We start from the raw sequence: 26,294 nt of genomic DNA on the forward strand, positions 1-26,294 counted from the left end.
CTGCTGTGTAACACATAGCGTCCTTATGTAAGTGCATAGGCTGGTACGAGAGGAGGTCCTTCTGGTCCTTTGTACCTTGATGACCACTTTCAAGCAGGAGTCAGAACAGTCTCCCAGAAAGATTGTAGATGTCTTGCTGAGTGGAGACTTGATAGCTTGGTGAAGTGCCTTTTATTAACCAGGTTAGAAGTTGCTCTCAGCCACTGATTGTACCTTCATCCCTCTGTGGCATTTTAACATTGAGTGTAATATGTAGAATTCTGGTGTCTCAGCCCTAATGAAAATAGACCTTGGCTCATGCTCTGTACCAAACCTGGGAGAATGAGAGTTGATGAAGCACAGGTATGATCAGGTCTAAGGGCAAAAAGAGTCTGGGGGCTTGGGCATAAAGAGCCTTGGAGGAGGGGTAAAGAGATCATAGTTCTCTCGTCATTTTCTAGCTTTTCTTCCCAGGCCTCTGAAAAACAATGGTGGGGCAGGTTCTTCCTTGCATCCAAAAGTTGTGTGGACATAGCGTACTGCTTATGACATTTAGTGGATGAGGTCTGAGTGCAGAATAGATCACTTTCACTGCTTTTCTCTTTACTCTTAGACAGAAGCATTAAAATGTGTGGCTCAGGCTAGCAAGAACAGATCACTGGCAGATTTTGAAAAGGTAAGCATGGTATCGGGTTGGTAGGGAATTGGGTGGAGGAGAGGGGCATTTACATACTTAAAAAAACCTTTTTGTTTGTAAATAATAATAGTTCCACAAGAAGTTTCAAAGATAGTACACAGTGATCCCATGTACCATTCACCCAGTTTCCCCAATGGTTACATCTTAATTATAGTACAGTATCAAAATCTGGAAAGAGTTGAGCACTTTTGTACAATGAAACTTGTTGAGTTGTAATACCTCATTTATATATAGTAACTTTCAGTTTCAAACATTTGTTTCTGTCATCCTTTTCTACTTAATTTTTCACAACAACCTCTTACCTGCATTTTATAGTTGAGGGAGCTGGGGTTCAGCGAGAAGGCCCGAAGCCCCACAGCTCACATGTCAGGGTTCGATGCCAGGCTTGGCACTTGTCCCACATTCCACGGTCTCAGGGTTTCCTTCAGCTCCAGAAATGTCAGCTCTGCTTCTCGTCTGTCAGCAAAGGAGAAGTCTTGATGTATGCTAGTGGACTGGAACACACTTCCTCAGTTCACTCTTCAGGCTCTCTTTGTCTCCTCTGCCTTCCACTCATTGTTAGTGACGGTTTGAAAAGGGAGAACTTGCCTGAGCAGTAGTGTGAGACTTATCTGTTCTCTTCTGAGCCTCTCTTCTCTTAGTCTGAGTATATTGACCAACCTAATAAAAACAAACCTAGATCTAGGAAGAAAAACGTAGTGTGGACAGAGGCTACACCATTTGGCTGTGGGTGATCCCCAAGATTCATCATCTTTGCAGAGCTTTCTTGCTGGTTTCATTCACTTCCTTACTTGTCATGATTTGCTTGCTTAACACCTTATAGCACAGCTGGCATGAGGCTGGATATTGAGACCACTTCTCAGGGTAGATAAATTACATTCATGAATAAACAAAATAGATCATTTTATTTTAAAGTTTGGGATGTTTGATGGGACACTTCTGTTAGTAGGTGTTCCTTGGGAAAAGGGTCTGGGAAACCCTAGGGCTAAACAAAATTAGATGCTTTGCTTTCTGTTAACTGCAGAACTGTATGCTGATGTTCTTTGAATGTTTATTTATTTTTGGGACAGAGAGAGACAGAGCATGAACGGGGGAGGGGCAGAGAGAGAGGGAGACACAGAATCGGAAACAGGCTCCAGGCTCTGAGCCATCAGCCCAGAGCCCGACGCGGGGCTCGAACTCCGGGACCGCGAGATCGTGACCTGGCTGAAGTCGGACACTTAACCGACTGCGCCACCCAGGCGCCCCAATGTATGCTGATGTTCTTGTAAAACTCCACGAGCCAGTTGTGGAATGCATTTCCCGTTATTTACCTCAAAAAACTTTTTTCCTTTTTTTTCACGGAGACCCTATTCACTCTGTGGATACATCTTGAGAACTGCTTGTATAGTTGATTTGGCTTTCAAGCTGAGCTGTTCTTGGGGCTTACGTGGTTTGAGCTGTCAACGTGAGACTTTCCTATAGAAAGATGGTGCTGAGAAGGGGCTCCGTCTTTTAGTTCTTGATGTTTCTTTTCTTCTACTTTCTGTCATAACTGGTCTTTCATCTCAGACCCTCCATAACTTCAGTCAACCATGGATTTACAAAGTCCAGCAGACTACTTAGGAAGCTAGGAGTAGTGTGCCTTTCAGGTGCTTCTGTGTGCCAATCTCTGTGACCGGCTCTCTTGGCAGGCCCTGACAGATTACCGGGCAGAGCTCCGGGATGACCCAATCATCAGTACACACTTGGCCAAGTTGTATGACAACTTGCTGGAACAGAATCTGATCCGGGTCATTGAGCCTTTTTCCCGAGTTCAGGTAAGGACCCTGCGGGGGACCCTGGTTCTTCTCTGGCTAAGCGTTCTCTCTAGCTCCCTCCCTTCCCACACCTATCCACAATAGGAACTTGCTTCCAGGGCTGTGTCTGGAGGGCTAGAGGCTTGAGCTTTTCTTGTGGAGGTGCTGTGGGGTGGAGGCCGGGGAGATGGCCTCTGCTTGTAATCTGAGAGCAGTCCCCTCCTTGCTTCTGTAGTCACCGTGCCTGTGGTAGATACTCCTGTAGGGGCATGTGGGGTAGGAGTGTGTGTTGTCTGGCAATGAGAGGCAGGCAGACGGACAGAGCACGAGAGACCTAAGCATGACCAGAGACAGTCCGTCCCAGAGAGACGCTGGGCCAGGTTTCAGGAGACACAGCAATCCCACCCCCACTCTACCTCCATCTTAGAGGCAGAAGCATGACTCTCGGTGTCGCTGTCTCTCTGCCTTTTCTTTTAGATTGAACACATATCTAGCCTCATCAAACTCTCCAAGGTAAGCAGTCCTGAGCTTGTCTTGGGGGTGGGGACGGGGAGAGGGGCACATGGAGGTGCTGGCATTTACACTGGATGGGCCTGGTTGGAAGGTCCTCAAGCTTCTTCATGTGGTAAGGAGACCACGAGCTCAGAGCTCGAGTTGCAATGTTGCCGTTTTGTTTTCGATCCATTTGCCCTTTTATACAAAACTTTCATGCCCGTGTGATCTTCGACTAGTGGATACCAGTCCCTTTCATCATGTGCTTTGATTTTAGGCCGACGTGGAAAGGAAATTATCACAGATGATTCTTGACAAGAAATTTCATGGTGAGTAAGTCATATAGGCGAGGGGGCTGCTGGTGGTGGGGATGCGGATGAGGCATCACGCTCTTGTTTATCTTGAAAGGAGATGTTCCATTTGTTTCACCTGGTGGCTCCCTGGGATCCTTGCCCCTCTTATCCCCATAAGAGAATGTGTAATAGACATGTGCACATGGAACATGGAGATGCTTTCTGGTTCTCCTCCTTTCTGGAGAAAGGGAGGCAGCTAGGGAGTGGGCTGCTTCTCAAGTGCTTTTGTGTCTAATCCGTTCTTTTACCTGGGTTGCCCTTGTGTTTCCTGCAGGGATCTTGGACCAGGGGGAGGGTGTCTTGATTATTTTCGATGAACCCCCAGTAGATAAAACTTATGAAGCTGCTCTGGAAACAATTCAGAACATGAGTAAAGTAGTGGATTCCCTCTACAACAAAGCCAAGAAACTGACATAGGTGAGTGCTGGCTCCGGGACCCAGGCCCGGGCAGCGCTGTCTTCTGCCTGTCGAGACTGAAAGCCTCCTGGTGGCCTCGCAGCTTCCCCGATTGACACTGCTCTGTCTTCTCTTGCAGAGTTGGATCTGTAGCGGTCCTTTGGAGAGTGTGTGTGGCGGGAGAGTGAAACCTTTGGGGAAAATGCTAGGAGATTCTTTTTTCTTTTTGTTCTACTTTTCGCTCGGAAAGTTTTTAAATCCTCATTTGGTGCATCTGTATTCCAGCCAATAGGTGTGCCAGTTTTCATGTAATCTTTACTGGCCCGACTTGGGAGTGGGGAAATTGCTTAAAAAAAAAAGAAAAAGAAAAAAAAAAGGTTATTCTAAATAAAAGGAAAAAGGCTTACACTACCTAAAGCTGTGCTCTCTGCCTCCTGGGAGAGGGCCGCAAAGCCAGGCGCTCCGCCAACCACTGGGGCTCCTCATCCACCTGCTGGGCGTCAGCTCTCCTCCTCTTCAGAATTGGGTGTTTGCCTGACCATCAAAGCAACGACTTTTTATTCTGTTTGTACTGAACCAAAACAAACAACTGTGTATAGACTGCTATTTTCTTTTTTATTTGAAATGCGGCGTTTCGGTGTTCTTCCCCTGCCACGTGGCCTGTCTCCCGTCCTCCCCCCGACAGTGGCTCCAGCACACCGGCCGGAGGTCCCGCCGCAGCCGCACCCGCACCCGCACAGCTCGCGCCGACCTGTGGAGGAGTGGGGACGCGGCCAGGAGCTAGTGTCTACCAGGGCCACGCGGGAGCAGTGTGGGCCCTCAGGGGGCCTGCTGTGCATGTGGCTCTTTTTAACACAGTAAACTAGATTAGACGTCAGTGTTTTAATTGCCCTTCTCTGCTCTTTTCTGTCCCTTCTCTTTTCCTCTCAGCCAGGAGACCGTCACATGTCTCTCTCCCTCCCTCCTTTCCTCCAGGGGAGTCAGGCTGTCTGAAATCCATCAGCTTCTCTCCCTGTCCCCCTCCTCCTCCTGCTGTCAGATGGATTTAGTCTTTTTTTAACAAGTGAACATTGGAAATGCGACTGTGGGGTGTGGGGCTTTTGGTGTTTTTGTTTTCGTTTTTGTTTTTTTAAAATCTTCGTTGTTGGGTTTTCGAGCAACCTCATGTCCCCCTCCCAGGGAGCTTCTTTATTTACCTCTTAGAAATCGAACGGATGGGAGGTAGAGCATTGTATTTCCGCATGCTTTGTTTTATGATGAGATCACATAGCAAGGCTTTCATGCCGTTTGGGCAGGTAAGCTTCTGTACCTCCGTCGTGCTCAGCTCTATTTTCTTCCTCTCATCTCTTTGTCTTCTCCTCTCCTCCTCCCCTCATGCCTCATTCCTGCTGGCCTCCTTTTTCTTTCCCTTTCTCAGATGATCCTTCCAGGTTTTCGTAATAAATTTATATTTTGTAAAAGGATTTTGTTGTACCAGGTTTTGCATCCTCACTGAATCTGACTGGCTTTTACTTTCCTCTCCAAAATCAGGTTTTTTGTTCTCAACATCTCTCCCCGTCATGTCCAGTCACTGTTTTGGTTTTGGCACCATCAATATCAAATGTACAAACGGTTCTTGCTAACCAACACCAGGTATATCTGATGTTCAGATGAGTTCCAATAAAAACAATTTTTTTTTTCAAAAAGTGTCCTTTCTTGAGTGCTGGAGGGCTTCTGATCAAGTCCACACAGCTCTGTGTAGCCTTCTAGACTGGCCAAACCTCTGGTATCTCATTTGCTTCATGGGAGACCTTTGGACCCAGGGTGAAGTGGAGGGCTTCGGGTAAGAAAGTTGTCGGTGAGGTCGGAGGCGGGAAGTGGTGTGCAGGTATCCTTCCGTTTTTCCAAGGCAACACGGTCCAGTGAGGACACGGTTTGGGTTGTAATCCTCTGCCGCTTCCGTGGTAGGTAATTGTGGTATGAGGGTTATATGAAGTCAGGGGAGTCCTGACATTCAGTTGTGGTTGTGCTTCTAGTTGGAATCTTTTGGAAAAGCCGTATGATTTTTCACACAGCCCCTCGGACCCCGGGAGTGGTGGTTTGAGGGGCTCTGAGGCTGACAGGAGAGAGGTGTGCGCTCTGGCCGCCAGTTTACTTCAGTCCAAACCACTCTCATTCTGTTTTAGTTTTGTATAGTCTCTTTGTAGTTTCACTTGTGGGAGGATTTTGCTTCACTAAAGGACTTTAAGAGATCTTCCAAAGGGATCCAGTCAGCCCTAGAGCTGGAGAAGAGGGAGGGTTTCCCAAGCCTAGGGCAGCCCCGAGGAGCTCAGTCGGCAGCAGCCCTTTCCTCTGCTCCATTTGTGGGTCTGATGACCTCCTCTAGACCCGTGCTGTCCACTGTGTAGCCACTAGCCTCATGTGGCTGTCGAGCCTTTGAGATGTGGGTAATTCGAAGTGTGATGCGTTGCAAGTGTAAACACAAACCAGACTTCGAAGACTTGGTATGAAACAAAAAATGTAAAATAGCTCAACTTTTTAATATAGATGTTGAAATATTTTGAGGATCATGGGTTAAATAAAATATATTATTAAAACCCACCTGTTTCTTTTTTTTTCTTATTTTTTTAATGTGGCTACTAGAAAATACTCAATTTTATCTATGTGGCTTGCTTTTGTGGCTCACGTTACACTGTTTTGGACTGTGCTGCTCTAGACCTCTGGGACTGCTTTCCCTCCCTGGCCTCCAGGAGGCTGGGTCTGGACACAGCTGAGAAGGTCCGGTGGCCCATGGGCTGGCCTGGGCCAGGCTTCCTCATCTAGGGACCCTTCCTGGCACCAGCGTGCATCAGTGCCAAGGCTTTCTTGTGTGCTAATGAGACAGCGCTGGTGTTGGGAGCAGAGGCTGAGGCGCTTGGCTCTGGAACACTGCTGAGTGCTAGTTATGTAATCTGTGCTGCCCAGAAGGGCCACTAGATGCTGCTCTGTGATCCCTGAAGGAACAAAGCATGGCTTCCTCAGAAGCCAGGGCTTAGCCTTGCTTTATCTGGAGCCCTTTCTGGAAGGTAGCTGGCTGGGGCCTTGGCCTCTCCTTCTTGGGGTAGTATGGGAATGGGGCCATGCAGAGGACGGGATTCTCTGATGATACACAGGAATGCCAGCTATAGCATAAGGCTAATGGCATAGATAACAAGGAGGCTGGCCCTTCTAGAAGCTAGAGGCAGGCTATAGGATAAGTAGGCTGATTGATGGGGTTTGGAGCTCTTCTCTGAAGAAGACTGGGAAGAAAACAGCTCTGCTTCGTTCAGCCGGGTCTGCGTTCTGGGGCCTTGATTCTGCCATTTGTGGCAGAATATTGACTTTTCTTCCTTGCCTTGCAATTGGAGCTGTGATGGGGGCTTGGGGTGGTGGTGGTGACGGTGGGTACCTTGAAACAGTGGGCATGGCCGGGTGGATAGGACTTCCGGTCAGCCTCTTTCCTCAGTCACAGTAGCAAGCGGGCTGGCAGTGCACGTTTCATTCATGCTGTGCTGCAAACATGGCTTTGCCTTTGACACGTGAGGAGATTGAGGTAGTAATGCAAAGAGCTCTTTTTGAAAGTGCTAGGGAAGGCTGGCTGAACAAAGGCAAGAAGAGAAGATACCAGAGTGTGGTCAGATTGGAAAAGGCCCAGGCAAGTGCATGCTTCTTAGGTTTGGGAAATTGAAATGGGGTAAAGTGGACCTTGGTGCTGTCTGCCATGAACTGGAATAGCTAGAACTGAAATTTGTAGGTACAGGGAACAGGGTGGGTCCAGACAGTTCTAAGGGGAGGATTACAGGCTTCGAAATCTAGGCCCGTTTTGTGAAATGGAAAGCATTTAACCTTTGCTCAACACCAGAACCTGAAGGCGACCCTGAGAGGCAATATGGACAAAGGCTGGGCCTCTGGGCCTCTCCACCTGGGGCTGGTGGGAGAAGGGCTTAGCCTTAGAGAAAAGAGAGTAATTGGGCCAGGGGGCCTGGAGGAGATTACCTCTTCAAGCTCCTTACTATAGGGAAGGAGGGTTGAGGATCACTCCATTTTCAAAGCAGGCAGAGGTTGTACACCGAGGAACATTTGGAGGGAGGGGCGCAGAGAGCTAAGGGCCTGCTTTCATCTAAGTTAAGATGACAGCTGCTGTGGAGGTTTCAGAAGTAGCCCTCTGGGTACAGAACAATGCATTTTCCATTCTACGGTCACCAAAGTCCCTAAAGCTTTCAATTGCCACTATTGACAGAGAAATCGCTGGGTAGTACATACACAAATTCTAGCGCTTTCTGACTCGATAGCAGCATTGTTCTGTGTAGGGCAGTAGGCAGAACTGGCAGAGCTGGCACAGGTTGACAGCCTCGTGTGAAGTGGCCAGGGAATTGGGTAGTCTAATCTGGATTACCACTTCCTTATCTTTTGGTCCAGAGGTGATAATCTGGATTAAGATACGGATTGGAGCTTCTGTTTCTCTGGTTTGTGGTCTACTCTAAATCAATTTACAGAACAAAACTAAAAGAAAAACAAATGAATGATTCTTGTGAAGGATCTGAATTCTTGTCTGTGAGAGGAATTGTTCTTAGTCGAGTCAGAATTTTACAATTTTACTGGTGCCAGATCTTCAAATAATACATGTTTTGCATGAAAACCAGTTAAATCAGAGGATCAGAGGCTGGTTGGAAAAACGGTTGCTTCAGCTTTACTAGAACTGGTAAGAGGGCCAGTGGAAACGTCGAGGTCACATCTGTGAAGGACTGGCCCGTCTCTGGGGCAGCGGACGACCCAGGGGCTCTCAGAGCCCTATTGGTGTGGGAAAGCCAGGCGGTATTTGCGGACCAACCCGGAACGCCTACGCCTCTTTGGCCTGGATTTCTATTTACCTCTAGGCCCGGGGCATTTACCTGGAGTGCGGGAACAGAGGACCCGGAGGGGGAGGCACGAAAGTCGATGGGACAGCCCATCGGGATGCGAGTGGCTTCAGCAAAGGCTTCTCCTCCCCCGGCGCCCGAGCATCTTTCCCGGGTGGCGAGGATGTTAATGGAAAAAGGGATCTCGGAGTCCCGGCCAGCCTCTGTGGATGGCTTCTCGTGCGGCAACCTCAGTCCGGGCGGGCCGCGCGTCGCCAGGGCGGGGACGCGGCCGAGAGCGCCCCCGCGGCCCGCGGCTGCGGGCGCCGCGGCGGGAACAAAGGCAGCACGTGTCTGGGCGGGGCGGCGGGCGGGTTCGGCCCTCGGCCCCGCCCCCGGCGCTCCCCCTCCCGCCCCCGGCCCGGCCCGAGCTCGGCTGCGCGGGGCGCCCGGGACTCTCACGCGGCCGGGCTGCTGCTGGCGCGGCGGCGCAGAGCGGGCGGCGAGCGGTGCGGGAGGGGCGGCCCCAGGGGCGGGGCGGGGCTGGCGCCGCGAGTACCCGCCGCCACCGCCCGAGTCCGGGTCCTCCAAGGGGCGCGGCGAGTAGAGGCGCTCGGGATCGCGGCCGCGTCCCTGTCCGCACCGCGCCCGGCTGTCGCTGAGGACCGCGGCGGCCCCGGGCTCCCCGGCCAGAGCAGGCCAGCCCGGCGCGTGGGCCGCGCGCGCGCGCCCCCGACAAGGAGGCCGCGGAGGAGCGCGCCGGGGCGGGAACGAGAGCGCGGCGGCGGCGGCGGCGGCGAAGGCGGCCGGCGGGGGGCGGGGCCGCGGCGTCTGCAGAACCTTGGACAGAAGCTCCGGAGCCGCCGCCGCCGCCGCCGCCGAGCGCGAGCCCCGCCGAGCCGCGCCGAGCGCGGGGGACCGCGGGCCCGAGCCGCGGCGCGCATTGCGGAGGGAGGGCGCGGAGCGCAGGAGCCGCCGCCTGCCGGGTAAGCCTGCGCCCCGCGGCCGCCCGCTGCCCCCGAGGAGCCGGGGCCGGGGTCGGGGTCGAGGCCGCGCGCGGTGTCGAGGCGGGGGTCCCCGGGCACCTCCCGCCGGCGCCCGGGCCCCACCCGCCGCCGTCCGGACCGCAGCGGCCGCGGCAGGCGGGCGGGGGGTGCTGCAGTGGAGGCGGCCGGGCTGCGGCGCGGGGGCGCAGGGGCGCGGGGCCGGGGCCAAGTCCGCGGGGGCCGCCTGGGCCAGGGTGGAGGAGCGCGGCGCCGAGCCCCGCCTGGTGCTGAGAACCATCTTGTTTTCCACGCAGATCCGAAGGGGCAGCACGCGCCCCCGGGAGCGCCCCCGCCTCCTGCCCGGGGCCGCCGCGGGCTCGCTGAGCTGTCTTCTCCCTCCGGCCGGCAGGCTGGGCGCACAGGGGCGCGGGCCCCCGCCCGGCGCGCAGCGGCACCATGGGCACGGTGCTGTCCCTGTCCCCCAGCTACCGGAAGGCCACGCTGTTTGAGGATGGCGCGGCCACGGTGGGCCACTACACGGCCGTGCAGAACAGCAAGAACGCCAAGGACAAGAACCTGAAGCGGCACTCCATCATCTCCGTGCTGCCTTGGAAGAGGATCGTGGCCGTGTCGGCCAAGAAGAAGAACTCCAAGAAGGTGCAGCCGAACAGCAGCTACCAGAACAACATCACGCACCTCAACAATGAGAACCTGAAGAAGTCGCTGTCGTGCGCCAACCTGTCCACGTTCGCCCAGCCCCCACCGGCCCAGCCGCCCGCACCCCCTGCCAGCCAGCTCTCGGGCTCCCAGACCGGGGTCTCCTCCTCGGTCAAGAAGGCCCCGCATCCTGCTCTCACCTCCGCAGGGACGCCCAAACGTGTCATCGTCCAGGCGTCCACCAGCGAGCTGCTGCGTTGCCTGGGCGAGTTTCTCTGCCGCCGGTGCTACCGCCTGAAGCACCTGTCCCCCACGGACCCTGTGCTCTGGCTGCGCAGCGTGGACCGCTCGCTGCTTCTGCAGGGCTGGCAGGACCAGGGCTTCATCACGCCGGCCAACGTGGTCTTCCTCTACATGCTCTGCAGGGACGTCATCTCCTCCGAGGTGGGCTCGGACCACGAGCTCCAGGCCATCCTGCTGACCTGCCTGTACCTCTCCTACTCCTACATGGGCAACGAGATCTCCTACCCGCTCAAGCCCTTCCTGGTGGAGAGCTGCAAGGAGGCCTTTTGGGACCGCTGCCTCTCCGTCATCAACCTCATGAGCTCCAAGATGCTGCAGATCAACGCCGACCCACACTACTTCACACAGGTGTTCTCCGACCTGAAGAATGAGAGCGGTCAGGAGGACAAGAAGCGGCTCCTCCTCGGGCTCGATCGGTGAGCCCTGTAGCCCGCATCCTGGCTCAAGGATTCAATTCATTTTTAAAAATTTATTATTAAGCAAATCAGATTTTGTGTACAGTATGTGTCTAGCAAAGCCACCGAGGGCCTGTCCCTTCCCACCTTCTCTCCTTGGGGTTTTCCTCAGCCCTGCTGAGAACTCTGGGCGCTTTTGAACTCCCGAACCTTGTGCAAAACCCAGAAGATGTATCCAGAGCCACCCAGGCCACCGACCTCTCGACTTTGGGGAATTCAAAGGACTGACCTGCCTCTGCCACCTGTGCCCTTGCTGGACCAGGGCAGGTGAGGCTGCCCGCTGCGTCTGGCATGGGAGCCGGAGGTGGGGGGGGCCTCTGGCCAGTTGGCCCAGGGAGCAGTTGGCATTTCCGGTTGGAGGTCCTTTTCTGGCTCCTGTTTTGGGTCGTCCATTCTCCCAGAGGCTTGTGGAGCTCGCCGCCCTGACCGAGCCACGAGTGGGGTTGTGAAGGCCGGATGCCCGCCACCCGGGGACCACTCTTCAATCATGGAGAAGCCGGCCTGGTACAAAGATTGCGTCCTGTCGTTTGGCCGCACACGACCCTGGTTTGCTCTTTTTTCTTTTTTAGGGAGAAGGGCTTTCCTTTAGTGAAGACACAGAACTTGCCCCCTGGCCACCCCTCGTCCCCTGCTCCCAGCCATGTTGGTGGTGTTGGTCAATGAGCTGGTTTGACTCATGAAGTTCTTTGATTTGGGGTCCTAAAGGAGTGGGGTGGAGCTAGGGACAGTTCCTTTCCTGGGGGAATTTTTCATTTGACTAATGCAGCTTACTCACCCTGTGGCGGAGGCCAGGGCAGCTGCAGGTGCCCATTACCAACAGCCTGCCTTCCAGGCGGGTGGGGGAGTCGTGCCCGAGACCGGCCAGTGCCCACCTAAGGGCTAAGGCCTCTTGCCGGTGCATGTGACATTTTGGTCCACAGAGCTGGGGTGAGGGGGTGATGTCAGGGATCAGGGTGATGTGGTAGTGATTGCAACCCCCACCCCCTTCCCCACCCCTGTTCATTTAAAGCTGTTTCCAAACAGTTCAGTTTCTTCTGAAGACGAAGCCTTGCCCTGCAAGGCCCGAGGAGACCACTGGATCTTGGAGACAATTCCAAGACGGGAGTAACGCTCCTGCTTGCTTCCGAAGCCTGCTGATTCTGCGCCTGATCATTTGCAGCTGCTGCTTGGGGTTTCCGCCTCACCCCAGCGGCTGTGAGAACACGCAATGTGTACTTAATCAGTTTCCTTTCTGATTCTCCCAGATTTGGTGGCTTGGGACTTGGGAGAGGAGCGGGAGAAGGGAGCCAGTCTTCCTCCATGGCCCGGCACTCCGGCTTTGGGGAACAAAGAGCAACGTGAAGCCGCTCTGGAGACTTCTCTCTCTTCCAGTCCCAGTCCCCCCCCTTCCCCCCGGGGAGCGCTGGCATGGGGGGGCCGGGGGAAGGCAGAGGGTCCTTTGACACAGGATTAGGTTCCAGGTGGCTGCTGGTTTCGGCACAAACACTACTGAAATTGACGCTTAACAAGAGAAAGCTGTGAAACTGAGGCCCCGGTTTAAGAGGAGCGTTCGGTTCCCAGACCAGAGGAGGAGGGCCTGCCCCGTGCTGGGAGGGCGTTTGCTCGGCTGCGCCTCAAGGCCCACAGAGCCCTCCCGGGGCCTGCCAGATAACCTGCCGTGGAGCTGGAAGGAACCTGCGGCTGCCCGCACTGCTGGCGCTGACTGGCCGCTGCCCGGGCGGAGCCGTCGCACGGCCTGTCTGTTCAGATCCCGCCGCCACGTGCGACCTGAGGTAGGAGGCCCTCGGGGGCAGCAGGCCCTGGCGGCTTGGAAAAGGGAGGTTCGGGTGCCGAGGCTCAAGAGGAGGGGGCGCGTGTCCGTAGTCCACTCGTTGGGCGGCTGAACTTGGCCTGAAGCTGTGCAGTTAAGTTGCATCCCCAGGATTCCGGTTTTGTGCGTTTCCTTCTCTTTCTCCGTATTTATTTTTTTATTTCTTGGAGGAGGTGCAAATTTCAGGAGTGGTCGGGGACTTAAGGAAATAAGTCTGTGGTCCGCGCCACCCCCCCCCCCCCAACCCCCAGTGTGAAGCCTGCCACGTTTCTCCTCCCTGCCCTTGCGCCGGTCAGGATTGTGTGAAGGAACCCATGTACTTGAGCGTGCAGGCAGTGAACCCATTTGACATGCTGCTATGAAGACTACTTTTAGAACAACAATTAAAAAAAAAAAAAAAGGAAAAAAAAAACCTAACCTACGGAAAAAAAAACAAAACCCTTTATTCTTTAATTGTTGCTTTTACAGTGATATTGTGCATGCGAACCAGGAGCATTTTGTGTCTTAAGAAAAATAATCTTAGAACAGATGGCTGTGAGCATTACACCCGTCGACAGAACAAGTCACAGGAATAATAGTTCAGGATTTGGTTTTCCTCTTTTTCTTGTAAACCTGAAGGGTTGATATATTCTTTCCATACATTATTAGAATCTAGTTTTGTTCCAAAGTTGTTAAACTTGCAATGAAAAGAAAATGTGCCATTTTTTTCCCACTCGGAATTATTCATAGCTGTATATTTGAAACTGCTAATTATGCGTGCGGTGTATGTTCTTAGTGCAATTTGTTCTGTAGTTCCTCTTTGACCAAACCGTGGGTATTGTTAACATTAATTTATATTTGTCTCATCCTGTATGTGTGTGTGTAGTGTGTTTGTAAGTATGTGTGGTTTATAATCTGACAAGGTCATGAAGCTCAGTTTGGCTGTAATTTAATTCCCCTTCCCTTATTTTTATTTATTTTTGTACTGTGCTGATTAAATAAAAATGCACTGACCATCCATTACATAGGCCTCTTTTTGTGGGCATGCCATTCACAAGTGGGGGTGGCGGGGGGGCTAGTAGAAATGATTCCTCCGCTCCAAACGTAATTGGATTTGTGTTATGGGTTGTGGGGGGAGAGGAGGGAGGTCAGGGCTCAGGGCAAGGGCTTAACCAGTGTGTTCAAAGTTAAGGTGATTAAGAGAGAAGCACAGGTGAAGTCAACTCTGGCTTAGTCGGGCATCGGGGGCAGGAGTTGCTCCTCAGAGGCTCCCTTGGCTCTGCGGAGCTGGGTGAGAGGGCCCTGCGGCCAGGGGGTTGGGGGGCGGGGAGGAGCAGGCCTAGGCGTGTCCTGGGGAGGTGCCGAAGGGGCACCAGACCCAAGACCCCACTTATGGGGCTTGGCTCTGAGGCTGCTGCCCCCACATGTCCCGGGCCAGGCTCTGCTCAGCGCCCGTCGCTGCGATGCCAGGATGCCGGGATGCTTCCTCTCTGGCCAGCGCGTGTGGAGGGGTGTCCGCGTGGCTCGGCCCTGCCAGTTTAGTTCTGTGCAGGTTTCCAAGAGTGACCAATCCAGCCCTGGGGCTCCCAGATCAGCAGCCACCATGGCCCATGATTGTGGCAAGGGTGGGGCCCCTACCGGCTACATGGCCACTGCTCTGTGCCCACTCCTGCCACCCGCCTAAGCTTCAGGGCCTAGGGCAGCATGGACTCCAGCCTCCCCAGGACCTGCACCCTGTGGTCCGGAGGTGCCCCTGGACACTAGGAAGGCATTTCCACCCAGCTTGTACCTTGAGAGCTGTCGGCTTTGTGATCGAGGCCACGGACTTTTCTCAGGGCGTCTCCCTTGGTCTGATTCACAGAAGCGGGGCTGCACGTGCTTCTCCCCCCATCTCCTCCCCATCTCCCCCCCGCCCCCGCCCCAGCTTCCCCCCCCTCCCCCGCCCCATGATGGTCACCGGGTGGCTCCTGGGCGTGGGGATGCTCTGCCATCTCTGCACCTAGCTCACCTGCAGCCCCCGCCCCCACTCTGTCCTGAGAGATCCCGATGCCTCCGGCTCATTCTCCTGCCACCCCCATGGTCCCCAGCCAGCCGCTGTGGGCATCGGAGCCCTTCCTTCATGTACGCGCTTGGACTTCAGTCACGGTGAACCAGGTGAACTTCGAGCCTAGCGCACGGGCCTCAAAATGGTGGAACAAAATGCTTCCATTGAACGCCGCCGCCTCCTGGCCTTCCCACAGCTTTCTTCTCGCTAGCTGTTTAATATTTTTGTTCAGAAGCCTCCAGTAAATTACCCTCCATTTTACCTTATTTGTGCCTCATGCTCCCTCCCATCCCCTGGGATAACAGCTTTTTACCAGCTGAAATGTCACAATTGTAGGTATAGTTCTCAATTACAGATAAGCAGGACACCTTTAAAAATAAGATTTAATGCTTTATTGCTCTTGACGGTAAATCAAAATATGCTCTAGAAATAAAGTTAATTTAATGGAAAATAGGAATAAACGCAGCAAACCATAAAACTGCATTTAATTAGATCAAGAGAAACACTTCATTGCATACAATCACTGTGTCCTCGGGCTCTCCCCGGGCACCCAGGAAGCATGACTGAGACCACACCCTCAGTTCCTGGTCGTTCTTTCCTCCCACGTGCTGGGATAGGACATCACGAGAAAGTGCTTGTCGACCGCCCTCGGCGGGAGGCCCCTGCGCTGGGCCGGGGAGCCACAGGCGGCCCTGGAAGGCAGGAGAAAGGACTCCAGCCTCAGAGAAACCCTCATTGGCATGTTCCATTTCGGTGTGTCTAAAACATACCTGTGCACATATCTAGCGTAAAGCAACAGGTGTGGGGAAGTCAGTGGAAAGGAGAGGCGCCGTTCCAGTTAGGATGGTTCAACTAGTGTCAAGGTGATTGGCAAAACTCTGTTGCTAAACCAGGCTGATGGCACCTCTGTGCTGTGCAGGCAGCTGACCAGGCTTCGAGAATGAGAATGGGTGTCGGAGGACAGGATGCCAAGAGGACTTTTTGTTGCAAACTGCACGGGGTGCGGATGTTTACAGACCCTGGGAAGTCGGGGCTGGGGGCGTGTGTGCATGAGAGCAGGCTGCTGGGACCACCTGGGGGTCAGCCAGGTGACCATGTCAGGCACAGGACGCTGTGCTCAGGCACTTGGTGTGTTTTGCAGCGTCAATGTGGCGGGTCAGGAATGTGGCGGGGTTGGGGGGGGGAAGTGGGTGGGGGGTAGGGTGCGGGCAGCGTCTGTGGCAGAAAGTGAAGAAAACAGCAGCACGTCCTTTTGACACCCTGCCGGTCTCCTCCTGAGCCGTGGGCTCACCCTCAGCGCCCTCCCCACACGGCGTGTCCCAAGTCCCTCCTTTTAAGGCTCCTGGCCTGGAGGCCTGGGCTGCCCAGAGGCTCAGGGCGGAGTCCTCAGCTGTGGCTCAGGAGCAGGGCGGTCTCAGGAAGGCATGTGAGGCGCCCGTGCTTTCGGCCGGGCACGGACCGGCAAGACGGTGGCCCTCTCCCGGCGCGAGGTCTATGTGCCCAGCCCGGGCCCCAGCTGCGGCAGGGGGTGTATGCAGGGCAGGGTGGGCATCCTGGCCTGGCCTGCAGTGCCAGGACCCCCCAACTCTGTTTCTGTCACTCCGCCCCTCTGGCCCCGGTCCTCATTCTCCAAGTAAGTAGGAAACAGAGGTGTGGGAAGGGGAAAACATCCCAACTCCCCCCTCCCCCCCACCAAGCACTCACTCCCTGGCTCCCGTGACTCCGTTTTCTTATTGGTGTTCTGACAGGAGTGTGGGCACCACAGACGCAGTACCGGATGAGCAGCCCTGCAAGCCACACCGTGTCCGTGTGCAACCACCACGGGCCCAGGCCGTGTGGTAAAGGAAGCTGGCCTTTGGAGCACCTGCTCCCTCTCGGAGAGGTGGCCTCGGGCCCCGGGGCACCCGGCTGGGCTGCCAGCTGCCAGCTCCTGGGCTGAGGGGCCGGCCCTGCAGCTGAACCTGCTCACCTGGTGGCTTTGGCTGACTGCTGGGGGAGGGGCTCCGCCAAGGAGCGCTGAGCGAGGTCCCGGGGCGGGGGTTGGGGGGGGCTGTGGTCACCTTGGGCGAAAGAGGGGTGGCAAGCTGGACTCACGGAGAGAGCAGGGCTCCATCCCTGGCCAGTCCCCCAGGGGAGCACGTTTTTGGTTGGGGACATCGCGTCCACCCCTCGCAGCCCGGGTCGCTGGTCAGCGGGTCAGGGCACACTGACCTGACCTGGCCAGGGGGCGCAGGGAGGGCAGAGGCTTCTCTGACTCCAGGCACCATCAAGTTGTCTCCGAGGGTATGAGCCCAGGGCTCTGTGGCAGGGCACCGGGGTCTTGGGTTTGTGGAGTGAGGACCGTGGAAAGTTGGGGCAGAGGAGGATGGAGACCAAAGGCAGAAAGGCAGCAAGGAGACCTCAGGGGAGGAGCCTTGGAGGAGGCAGAAGAGGGCTGGGCTCCAAGCACAGACCCTCCCGAGCTGGTTTGAAGCGGGCAGCAGCGGGCAGTCAGCAATTAGACGGGGGCCTGCGATGCGGAGCGGCTGGGGGCGGGGGGCTGCCCGGCTCCGCGGCCCCCGCGCCCTGGCGAGGCCTCCCCGGTAAGCGGTCAGTTCCCGGGCACGCTGAGGATGAAGCCCGAGCGGTTCTTGGTGAAGTCGGGCTCCGGCTGGTTGAGCCGCGTCTCCACGGAGACCGTGCACTTCTTCCCGTGCAGGCTGCACTGCACGGGGTTGGTGACGTTGACTTGAAGGTGGCGCTTCTCACTGGAAGAACCGAAAAGAGAAAGCCCAGACAGGCAGTTAGCAGGCAGCCGGAGTGGGGTGTGCTTCCCTGGCAACCCCTGGGGCTGGCCGATCGCTGAGCTGCTGTGGGCCTCGCGGGTGCCCTGGGGTCACGGTCCCAAGTGGTGCCCCCGGAGAGGGCGAGGGCGGCCAAGGCCGGGGCTGGGCTGCAGCCTCAGGCCAGAGCCAGCAGCCATCAGGGGCCTGCTGCCCGGCTCCGCAGCACCTGGCCTGTAGGGCTGGACCGGAGCGGGAAAACGTGGTGGCACCGGGGCCGCCGAGGCTCTGGCCTCAGGCTGAGGGCCTTGGGGAGGGGCGTGGGGTTCTGATTCGGGATGACTGGTTGTCTTTGGTGGCAACTGGGAGGCGCGTCCAGGGGTGACTGGAGGTTCTTGCCCGCGCGCCTTCCCTGCCCAGAGGAATGGCTTCCAGGAGTCCCACCCCGGCTGTGCCCAGCGGAGAGAGGCGCCTTCTGTCCATCCGCTCACTCCTGCTGGCTCAGCCCCGGCGCCCGGGCTCATGCCCCTTCAGCTGCTTTGTGCCTGAGAGATGCAAGGGGTTAAGAGGAAGTCCTGCGGCATCTGTGGGTGCTGGCCTGGTGCAGCAGGGCCCCCCGGGCCCCTGCCCTTGCGCCGCGGAGGACGGACGCAGCCGAGGTATTTCAGGCTTCCTCCCGCCCCTTTCCCGCCTGCTCTCTCACGGGGTGTGTCCCACGGGCAGACAGTGGATCAGGAAGAGACTCGAGGTTATCACTTGTGGGCATTAGGTGTCTTAATACTTAATGTCTTGCCGGCTGCAGCTAAAACCTTGGCTTAGCTATTTTTAATCAGACTTGGACATAAAAATAGAGTCCACCAGAGGCAGTGACTCAGGCACGGCTGGATTCCTGGGGGAGCCAGGGCTGCTGTGCAGGGTCAAGGTGTGGGGCCCCGAGACCCTCGTCCCGCTGTCGGGCTGGCCCAGGGCAGGGCAAGCCAAGCCCCTGCGCTCAGCTCTGCCCGCAGCTGGAGATGCCTCCGGGATCCCGAGCCTGCACCTACCAGGGCTTGGTCAGCCTCCGTGTCCCTCTTGTCACCCTGCCACAGCCTCTGGGCACCTCTGGCCGGAATCATGTCCTCTGGGGATGTCTCCCTTCTGACCCTGGCAGAGGCCTCCCCTTTGGCCTTCCCTCAGTGCACTGCTGGGGACAGCCTCTGCCTCCCGCCTTCTGTGTCTGCGCCTCTCCTCCCCATGGTACAGCAGTGTGCACACAGTAGGTTCTAGATGCACCTGGCGGACTCAGACCTGAGGAAATGGCTCTAACAGGGCCACATTCCAAACACTGAGGTGGGGGATGGGACGCACCAGCCACCCCCACGTTCTTGTCTTGGTACAACTGGGACATTGCTACTTTCAATAGGGCCCTTCGGACTCCAGACCCTTCCCAGTGCCCTGAGTACAGTATCTGCAGAGAGCTGCCCCCGACTTCACTCCTCCTCCCTCTTTTGGGCTCTGGGTGTCTCCAGTATCTGCTCTGCAGTCTTGGTGCAGGGTCGAGGCCGGTGGGAAACCTAAGAGGAGCGAATGGCTACCGTGGAACGGGTCACAGGGTAGCAACGCCCGACTTTGCCTTGAAAACGGAGGCCCCGGTGCAGGGTTGCAGGACAGAGAAAACCGCAGAGAACCAGTGCTCCGATTTGCTTCTCCCCACACTGGGCGGGGCTGGGAGTTTCTGTCCCAGCCTTTCTGTGTCCCAATCGGGGAGCAGTCCCAGCACGGGTACTGGTCTCCGCTTTAAAAAATTTTTTTTTTCAACGTTTATTTTTTTTTGGGACAGAGAGAGACAGAGCACGAATGGGGGAGGGGCAGAGAGAGAGAGGGAGACACAGAATCGGAAACAGGCTCCAGGCTCTGAGCCATCAGCCCAGAGCCCGACGCGGGGCTCGAACTCCCGGACCGCGAGATCGTGACCTGGCTGAAGTCGGACACTTAACCGACTGCGCCACCCAGGCGCCCCTGGTCTCCGCTTTTAGAATGAGAGCCCCTGGAGGGCAGGGAGGACCTATGGGGCTCACACACCGCACTGTGTGCACAGGGACGCTCCCCAGGTGCTGTCGGGGGACATGTACATTTGTAGCTGCACTGCCGTCATGGGCTCACAGGGCCACCATGACGTGCGGGCTCATGTCCTCTGCTTGGCCGGCTGCTTCCTCCCAGGAACACATCTCTGCCAACCTCAGGTGCTCCCTGCAGCCTCGTAAGTGCCAGGCACGATTGGTTGAGATCCTTGTAGGGCTCCAGAAGGGAGGCCTGCTACTTAGCAAAGGAATATTCCGTACTGTCGCCTTAAGTGACAGTCTGTGCCTGTGCTCCTGCTCCTTCCCTTGGCATAGCACTGAGTGGCCCTGCCCTGATTCCCAGCCTATCTTCATGGGGTGCCAAGGGGTTTTCCCAGAAGAGGGGGGTGAGGGGCTACATGTAATGCTTTTTAAGTATTTATTTATTTTGCGAGAGAGAGAACAAAAGAAGGGGAGGGGCAGAGAGAGAGAGAGGAAGAGAGAATCCAAAGCAGGCTCCCCACTGTCAGCGCAGAGCCCAGTGCGGGGCCCGAACCTGTGAACCGCAAGATCATGACCTCAGCTAAAAACAAGAGTCAGACACTTAACCGACTGAGCCACCCAAGCACCCCTACACGTGATGCTTTTTAGAACAGAACAACACTGCAACAGAACAACATTGGCTGGAGGAAGAACCAACTTTCTGGTCTCAAGAGCTGGGCTAAGCCATCATCTGCCGGTGCCATCCGTACACGGCCATCGACAGGTGACAAAGGAAGATGACGTGGTTCCTCAGTAAGTCACACATAGAATTATTACCATGTGACCCGGCGATCCCTTCCACTCCCGGAGATCTATCCGAAAGAACCGAAAGCAGATGTTCACACAACATGTACAGGAATGTTTATGACAGCATTATTTACAGTAAACAAATGGCAGGACCAATCCGAATCTCTACCAACTGATGAAGGGACAAAGTATATCCATTCGATGAAGTGTTATTCAGGAAGTACTGACACAGGCTACAACATGGATGAACCTTGAAAACATGCCAAGTGAAAGAAGCCATGTAGTGTAGAATCCCACTTACAAGAAATGTACAGAGTTCCCAAATCCATAGAGACAGAAACAGGAGTGGGGCGGATAGGGACTGCTTCCAGGCTTTGGGAGAATGAGAATATTCTGGAACTAGACAGTGGTAATGGTCGCACAGCACCGTGAATGTGCTGAATGTGACTAATGGTAAATTTACGTGTCTTTTACAACAATTAAAAAAAAAAAGTGGATCGATCTAAAGGAAACCTAAGAACTTGCCTTCAAACCATGTTTTCTTTTCTCATTTCAAGCTCAACTGAAATGGTTTTAAGACCAGCAAGGGGGTGCTTGTGCCTGTGCTGGAGACAGTAGCTGGGTACAAGCGGCAGACAGGAAGTGGACATTCCGGAAGGGTCATCTGACCTCTCTTGCTGGAGCTTCCCCACATTGGAGATCTTCATAAAGCTCGAGCACCTTCTTCATTTCGTAGAGAAAGGAGAGCAGATTTAATAGGTGGGGGCAGGGTATCTCCCCCTGATGGCACGCCAAGCCAATGACAGCTGCCGTTGGAGGCTGGCTGCAAGGGGGAGGGGCTTTTTTCCTCCCCATCTTCTGTTACAGGATTTAATGGCTCAGCAAACTCTGGAATTCGGGGACTTTCATCTTGTTTCATCTGTTCGAAGCCATCACTGCCGGCAAATGGCCTTTATCAAATTACGTTCCTTCATTTTGCACCTAGGCTCCCGTCCTCATGAGAGAAATCTGTGGATAAACGCAAGACCCGATCCATGGGGGCCCCCAAGTGAGCCCTGTATTTTTTGTAGGGCCTGCACAGAGCAGGGCAACAAAAGTCTCCCCGGGAGCTGTACTGGCCCAGAAAATGTCTCCTCTCGTCCAGCCCCGCTCGGCTGGGACGTGGAGACGCCCACCCACTGGTCTGCTCCGATGCCCCCCAGGACTCGCAGAAGCGAACGGGCCAGCTTCTCTTCTCAGTGGCGTTGCTGGCATCCCCTGCTGGAGTAGTGGTGACCCTGTTCTGCTAAATGCACTTTGAAGGGAAATGGAACGGGAGAGGGGGGCAGGGCAGGGCACTGCCTGTGAACGCGTCCTCTGGGGGCTGGCGAGGTGTTCCCGAGAATGTGAGGCTAACGCTACGCGCTCCCGTGTTTGCTCACAGGACGTGGCGGGAAGAAGCTCGCCTGGCACCGAGCACAGGCAGGCTGTAAACGGACGCTTCTCACAGTCATCAGAGGTGTAGCAAGCGTGCCGTGACGGGCCCCAGGGTCCCCGGGTCAGGCCGTTCAGCCAGGCGCAAACGCGGAGGCTCGGGTGCTCGCGGGGGCAATGCCACGGAAGGGGCGACTGGAGCTCGTGTGTGTAGCTGCGTCACTTCAGGAAGCAAGGCCCGCTGCTCGTGTCAGACCACAGAGGCCTAGGAAGTGCTACTTCTTTCTCAAAACCCGGCTCTAGGAAGTGCTACTTCCGTTTTTGCCAGGGCCGAGTGGCTCCTTGGACTGCGGGCACTTCTAAAGCGAGTCTAACGGTCCAGCACCATGCGGTCCTGAGAGTGGGGGTGTCCCACCTCCTGGTCTACCGAGTCCCGTTCGAGTTTGCCTCTGGTGAGGTATGGGGTCACCACTTCTTTGTGGAAGATAAAACTCCCCTTGTCATCGCGTGGCTCTCCGCAGGCAGCTTGTCCCAAGGCCCCCCGCCCCTCCCCAGCCTGGCGCCCGCCTCCACAGCACTGAACCGGTGGGCAGAAACCCCACGTGCCCTACTTGTGGCCCTGCCTCTGCTCTCTCTGCCCTGGCCACCATCACCCTTTTAAAAAAAAAAAATTTTTTTTTAATGTTTATTTCTGAGACAGAGACAGAGCACGAGCGGGGGAGGGGCAGGAGAGAGAGGGGGAGACAGAATGTAGAGCAGACTCCAAGCCCTGAGCTGTCAGCACAGAGCCCAACTCGGGGCTTGAACCCATGAACCACGGGATCATGACCTGAGCCGGAGTCAGATGCTTAACCGACTGAGCCACCCAGGTGCCCCAAGGCACTCCCATTCTTGACGGGGTGACAGGCACACACGAACACCCTGTGATTCACATGGGATGCATGCAGGAGGGCCACGTGGTGACATCAGACTGGCACCTCAGAAGAAGGGGGACTCCTGCAGGAGCAAACTTACTCCTTAAGTATTGTTTTATCTTTAGTCCCTTTCACCTCAGACATTACCCCACAGTAGTGTCACCCATGCCTGTGGTTTCGATGACAGTTACCCAGTCAGCATCCCCAGCCTAGCATGAGGTCCAAGCACATATCTGCGGCCACCTGCTAGACAAACACCCTGAGCTGCACCGACAGCTGGGTCTTCCTGTGTCCAACGCTGAGCTATCGTCTCGGACCTTTCCCCCAAACTGGTCCCCTCTTGTCACACCCACGACTGCAAGAGTGGTCATCATCTACCTGGTCACGAGACCCGCAAGCCGGGAGTCAGCCTGGATCCCTCCTCTCCCTCTGCTGCCCTCAGCCAGTCATCACGCTCTGTTCACCGAGCTTTCTCGGTTTCTCTCCACTGCCACCATCCCAGCCCAGGACTCAGCCCTGCTGAAGCCTCCCGATGGATTCCTCTGCCTTCGGTTTGCCCCACACCCCACTTCAAACCTGTCCTCCACCTTGCCCTCAGACATATCTCCTCAAGGCACAAAAGGAGCCCGTTACTCCCCTGCTGAAACCCCTTCAGTCATTCCCCAGAGCTTTCGAGAACTGCCCGCCCCCGCCCCGGGCTGAGCCGAGTGTCCCGTGTCCACTGCTCTCCCGCGGCTCCGAGTGTGCAACGGTGCTGTGCTGGTTCCAGCAGCACGACAGGAGCTCACAATGGCCCTGATGCTTACCAGGGTCTAGAAACGTGAACGAAATTCCACCGAAAGAATATTTAAAATCAAAGTGGAGGCTGAAAGAAGGAAAGGATGACCTCCAGGAGCTGGAAGGAAGGAGGGGACAGGAGGCCACTGTGAGAGGGAGGGTCCTGCAGATGCCAAGGTGGGCACATGCTGGCTTGAGCAGGAGACATGCCCACGCGGGCCACATGGGAGGGGAACTGGGTCTGAGGTCTGGAATGAGGCTGAGCCCTTGCAGGCTGCCGGATCCAGAAAAAGGTCACCCGAGTCTGCCTTCTAGCCTGGCAAAGTGGGAAGACACACAGTTTTCCAGTAAAGACTGGAACCCTCAAGGTGTCCTCACTAAACCTCTTGAAAAGCAAACCCCACTGCAGATCACCAAAGGCAACGAGCAAACCTTCAGAACTCCCACAGGGAAAAGACACGTTCCTTGCAAAGGTACAGACCTTTTTATCAAACGTGAGAAAATAATGAAAACACAGACTCTTCCAAGTGTTTAAGGAAAATAACCACCAACCTAGAATCATCGAGCATGAGGGCAAAAACAAAGACTTTCTCAGACACCAAGGTAAATTTAAACAAGCATTCACTGTATGCATGTATGTATGAATAAATAAATACGACTAACTTTGGGGGTTCAACCCAACACTGATCTAAAGTCCTGGAAAACAACAACATGAGAGATGGGGTGATGGTCCAAGGGAGGCATTTGGAGGGCCTTCATCATCTGGGAGGAGGGTAGGGACGCTGATGAACTTTAGATTTCTTAAGACCTGCGCGGGTGTGAAGAAAACTAATGGTAAACAAGAATGTTCGACGGAAACATGCAACTCTGGAAGAAGTGGAAGGAAGGGGGAGAGAAACTCTGCCTCATCTAATGCAAGGCAGAAAACAGGAACCAAAGCAGCCAAGAAGCAACATGGGAACAAGAAATCACTAGCGTGGATGTGAACACCGAGGCGTGTGAACCTGTTACAAGGGACTTCTCGCATTTAATTTAGAAATGCAGCTACCTATTTACAAGATACCCATCTAAATCATCATGACAAAGAAAAGTTAAACCAGACACGAGGCAAATACGAATCACAAGAAGGCTGGCAAAAGACGCCGCCCGAACGAACTCATTAGGTAATTGTTTTCCAAAAAAAAATTTTTTTTTTAATGTTTATTTATTTTTGACACAGAGAGAGACAGAGCATGAATGGGGGAGGGTCAGAGAGAGGGAGACACAGAATCCGAAACAGGCTCCAGGCTCCGAGCTGTCAGCACAGAGCCCGACGCGGGGCTCGAACTCACGGACCGCGAGATCGTGACCTGAGCCGAAGTCAGCTGCTCAACCGACTGAGCCACCCAGGCGTCCCAATAATTGTTTTCTTTATCAGAGAGTAGTTCAGCAGGAGGGTTGTTATGATATATCTGCCATCATAGAAAATGATCTTAATGTGCTTTCCTAAAACACAGATCAGCAGACAATATTAAAAGAACATAGATTTGGGGCCCCTGGGTGGCTCAGTTGGTCAAGAGTCCGACTCTTGATTTTGGCTCGGTCACGATCTCACGGTTCGTGGGGTCGGGCTCTGTGTTGGGCTCTGCACTGGTGGTGCGGAGCCTGCTTGGGATTCTCTCTCCCTCTCTCTCGGCCCCTCCCCTGCTCACATTCTCATTCTCTCTGTCAAAATAAACTTAAAAAAAAAATACTTTAACCAAAGAACATAGACTTGAACCCAATTAATAAGCTTGGGTGGGGGCACCTGGGTGGCTCATTCTGTTAGGCGGCCGACTTCAGCTCAGGTCATGATCTCATGGTCTGTGAGTTTAAGCCCCGCATCAGGCTCAGAGCCTGGAACCTGCTTAGGATTCTCCATCTCCCTCTCTCTCTGTCCCTTCCACGCTCGTGCTCTCTCTCTCAAAATTAAATAACAATAAAAAAATAATTTAAAAACAAGCCTGTGTGTATGTGTGTATTCACTATGCTCAACAATCGGGCACACATTAGAGAAGCGACACTGGGCAGGCGGATCAGGTACTAGACCACAGAAGGAGTGCGGTAAATACCTAAGAATTACCATCAGACAGAAATTACCTTCTGACTATACTATAACAAAAATAAAGGTGAATACAGGCATACCACGGAGACCCCGCAGGTTTGGTTGTAGACCCCATGATAAAGCAGGTCCCTGAATCTTTTGATTTCTCAGTGCGTGTAAAAGTTAAGTTTACACTATGCTGTAGTCTACTAAAGTGGGTAATAAATAGCATTATGTCTAAAAAAAATGTACATACCTGATTTAAAAAATACTTTATTGCTACAAAAATGCTAACCCTATGTGAGCTTTCAGTGAGTCACAATGTTTTCGCTGGTGGAGGGTCTTGCACAGTGTTGACGGCTGCTGACCGATCAGGGGGCCGGGTGCGAAGCCGGGGTGGCCGTGGCGGTTTCTCAAGATAAGACAATGAAGTCCGACTCTTCCTTTCACGAACAATTTCTCCGTAGCACATGATACTGTTCGATAGCATTTTACCCACAGGAGGACTTCCCTCAAAATTGGAGTCAGGCCTCTGGAACCCTGCTGCTGCTTCATCAACTAGGTGTATGTCATATTCTAGATCCTCTGTTGTCATGTTGACGTCTTTGCTGGGAGTAGGTTCCGGCTCAAGAAACCACTTTCTTGGCTCAGCCGTAAGCAGCACCTCCCCATCTGTTCCAGGTTCCTCATGAGATGGCAGCCCTTCAGCCCCACCCTCAGGCTCCACTTCTGACTTTCATCTTCCTGCTATCGTACCACATCTCCACTGAAGTC

General features: G+C 54.7%; 3 protein-coding genes across 4 annotated transcripts in view; 2 read left to right on the plus strand and 1 right to left on the minus strand.

Moving 5' to 3' along the window:
* Window positions 1-5,380, plus strand: part of PSMD11 (proteasome 26S subunit, non-ATPase 11) — a 30,371-nt gene extending 24,991 nt beyond the window's left edge. The window contains exons 9-14 of the mRNA XM_043583684.1: window positions 593-655; window positions 2,350-2,475; window positions 2,932-2,967; window positions 3,224-3,275; window positions 3,574-3,716; window positions 3,835-5,380. Of these exons, the coding sequence (XP_043439619.1) occupies window positions 593-655; window positions 2,350-2,475; window positions 2,932-2,967; window positions 3,224-3,275; window positions 3,574-3,716 (420 nt within the window). The 3' untranslated portion in view covers window positions 3,835-5,380. The remainder of the gene's footprint in view (window positions 1-592; window positions 656-2,349; window positions 2,476-2,931; window positions 2,968-3,223; window positions 3,276-3,573; window positions 3,717-3,834) is intronic.
* A 4,450-nt stretch (window positions 5,381-9,830) lies between these two features.
* Window positions 9,831-13,743, plus strand: CDK5R1 (cyclin dependent kinase 5 regulatory subunit 1). The gene has a single exon (XM_043583685.1). It carries the CDS (start codon window positions 9,973-9,975, stop codon window positions 10,894-10,896), a length of 924 nt encoding a protein of 307 aa, XP_043439620.1. The 5' UTR covers window positions 9,831-9,972; the 3' UTR covers window positions 10,897-13,743.
* Window positions 13,744-15,141: 1,398 nt separating this feature from the next.
* MYO1D (myosin ID) overlaps window positions 15,142-26,294 on the minus strand; it is a 361,516-nt gene continuing 350,363 nt past the window's right edge. For both annotated transcript variants that reach the window (XM_043583686.1, XM_043583687.1), the window contains exon 22: window positions 15,142-17,511. In XM_043583686.1, coding sequence (XP_043439621.1) covers window positions 17,355-17,511 — 157 coding nt within the window. In that variant the 3' untranslated portion in view covers window positions 15,142-17,354. The remainder of the gene's footprint in view (window positions 17,512-26,294) is intronic.

The sequence above is a fragment of the Prionailurus bengalensis genome, chromosome E1, assembly GCF_016509475.1.
Source record: "Prionailurus bengalensis isolate Pbe53 chromosome E1, Fcat_Pben_1.1_paternal_pri, whole genome shotgun sequence".
Lineage (NCBI taxonomy): Eukaryota > Metazoa > Chordata > Mammalia > Carnivora > Felidae > Prionailurus > Prionailurus bengalensis.

Excerpts from the sequence above, each read along its gene's own strand:
- CDK5R1 (XM_043583685.1), top strand. The coding sequence starts at position 9,973 with ATGGGCACGGTGCTGTCCCTGTCCCCCAGCTACCGGAAGGCCACGCTG.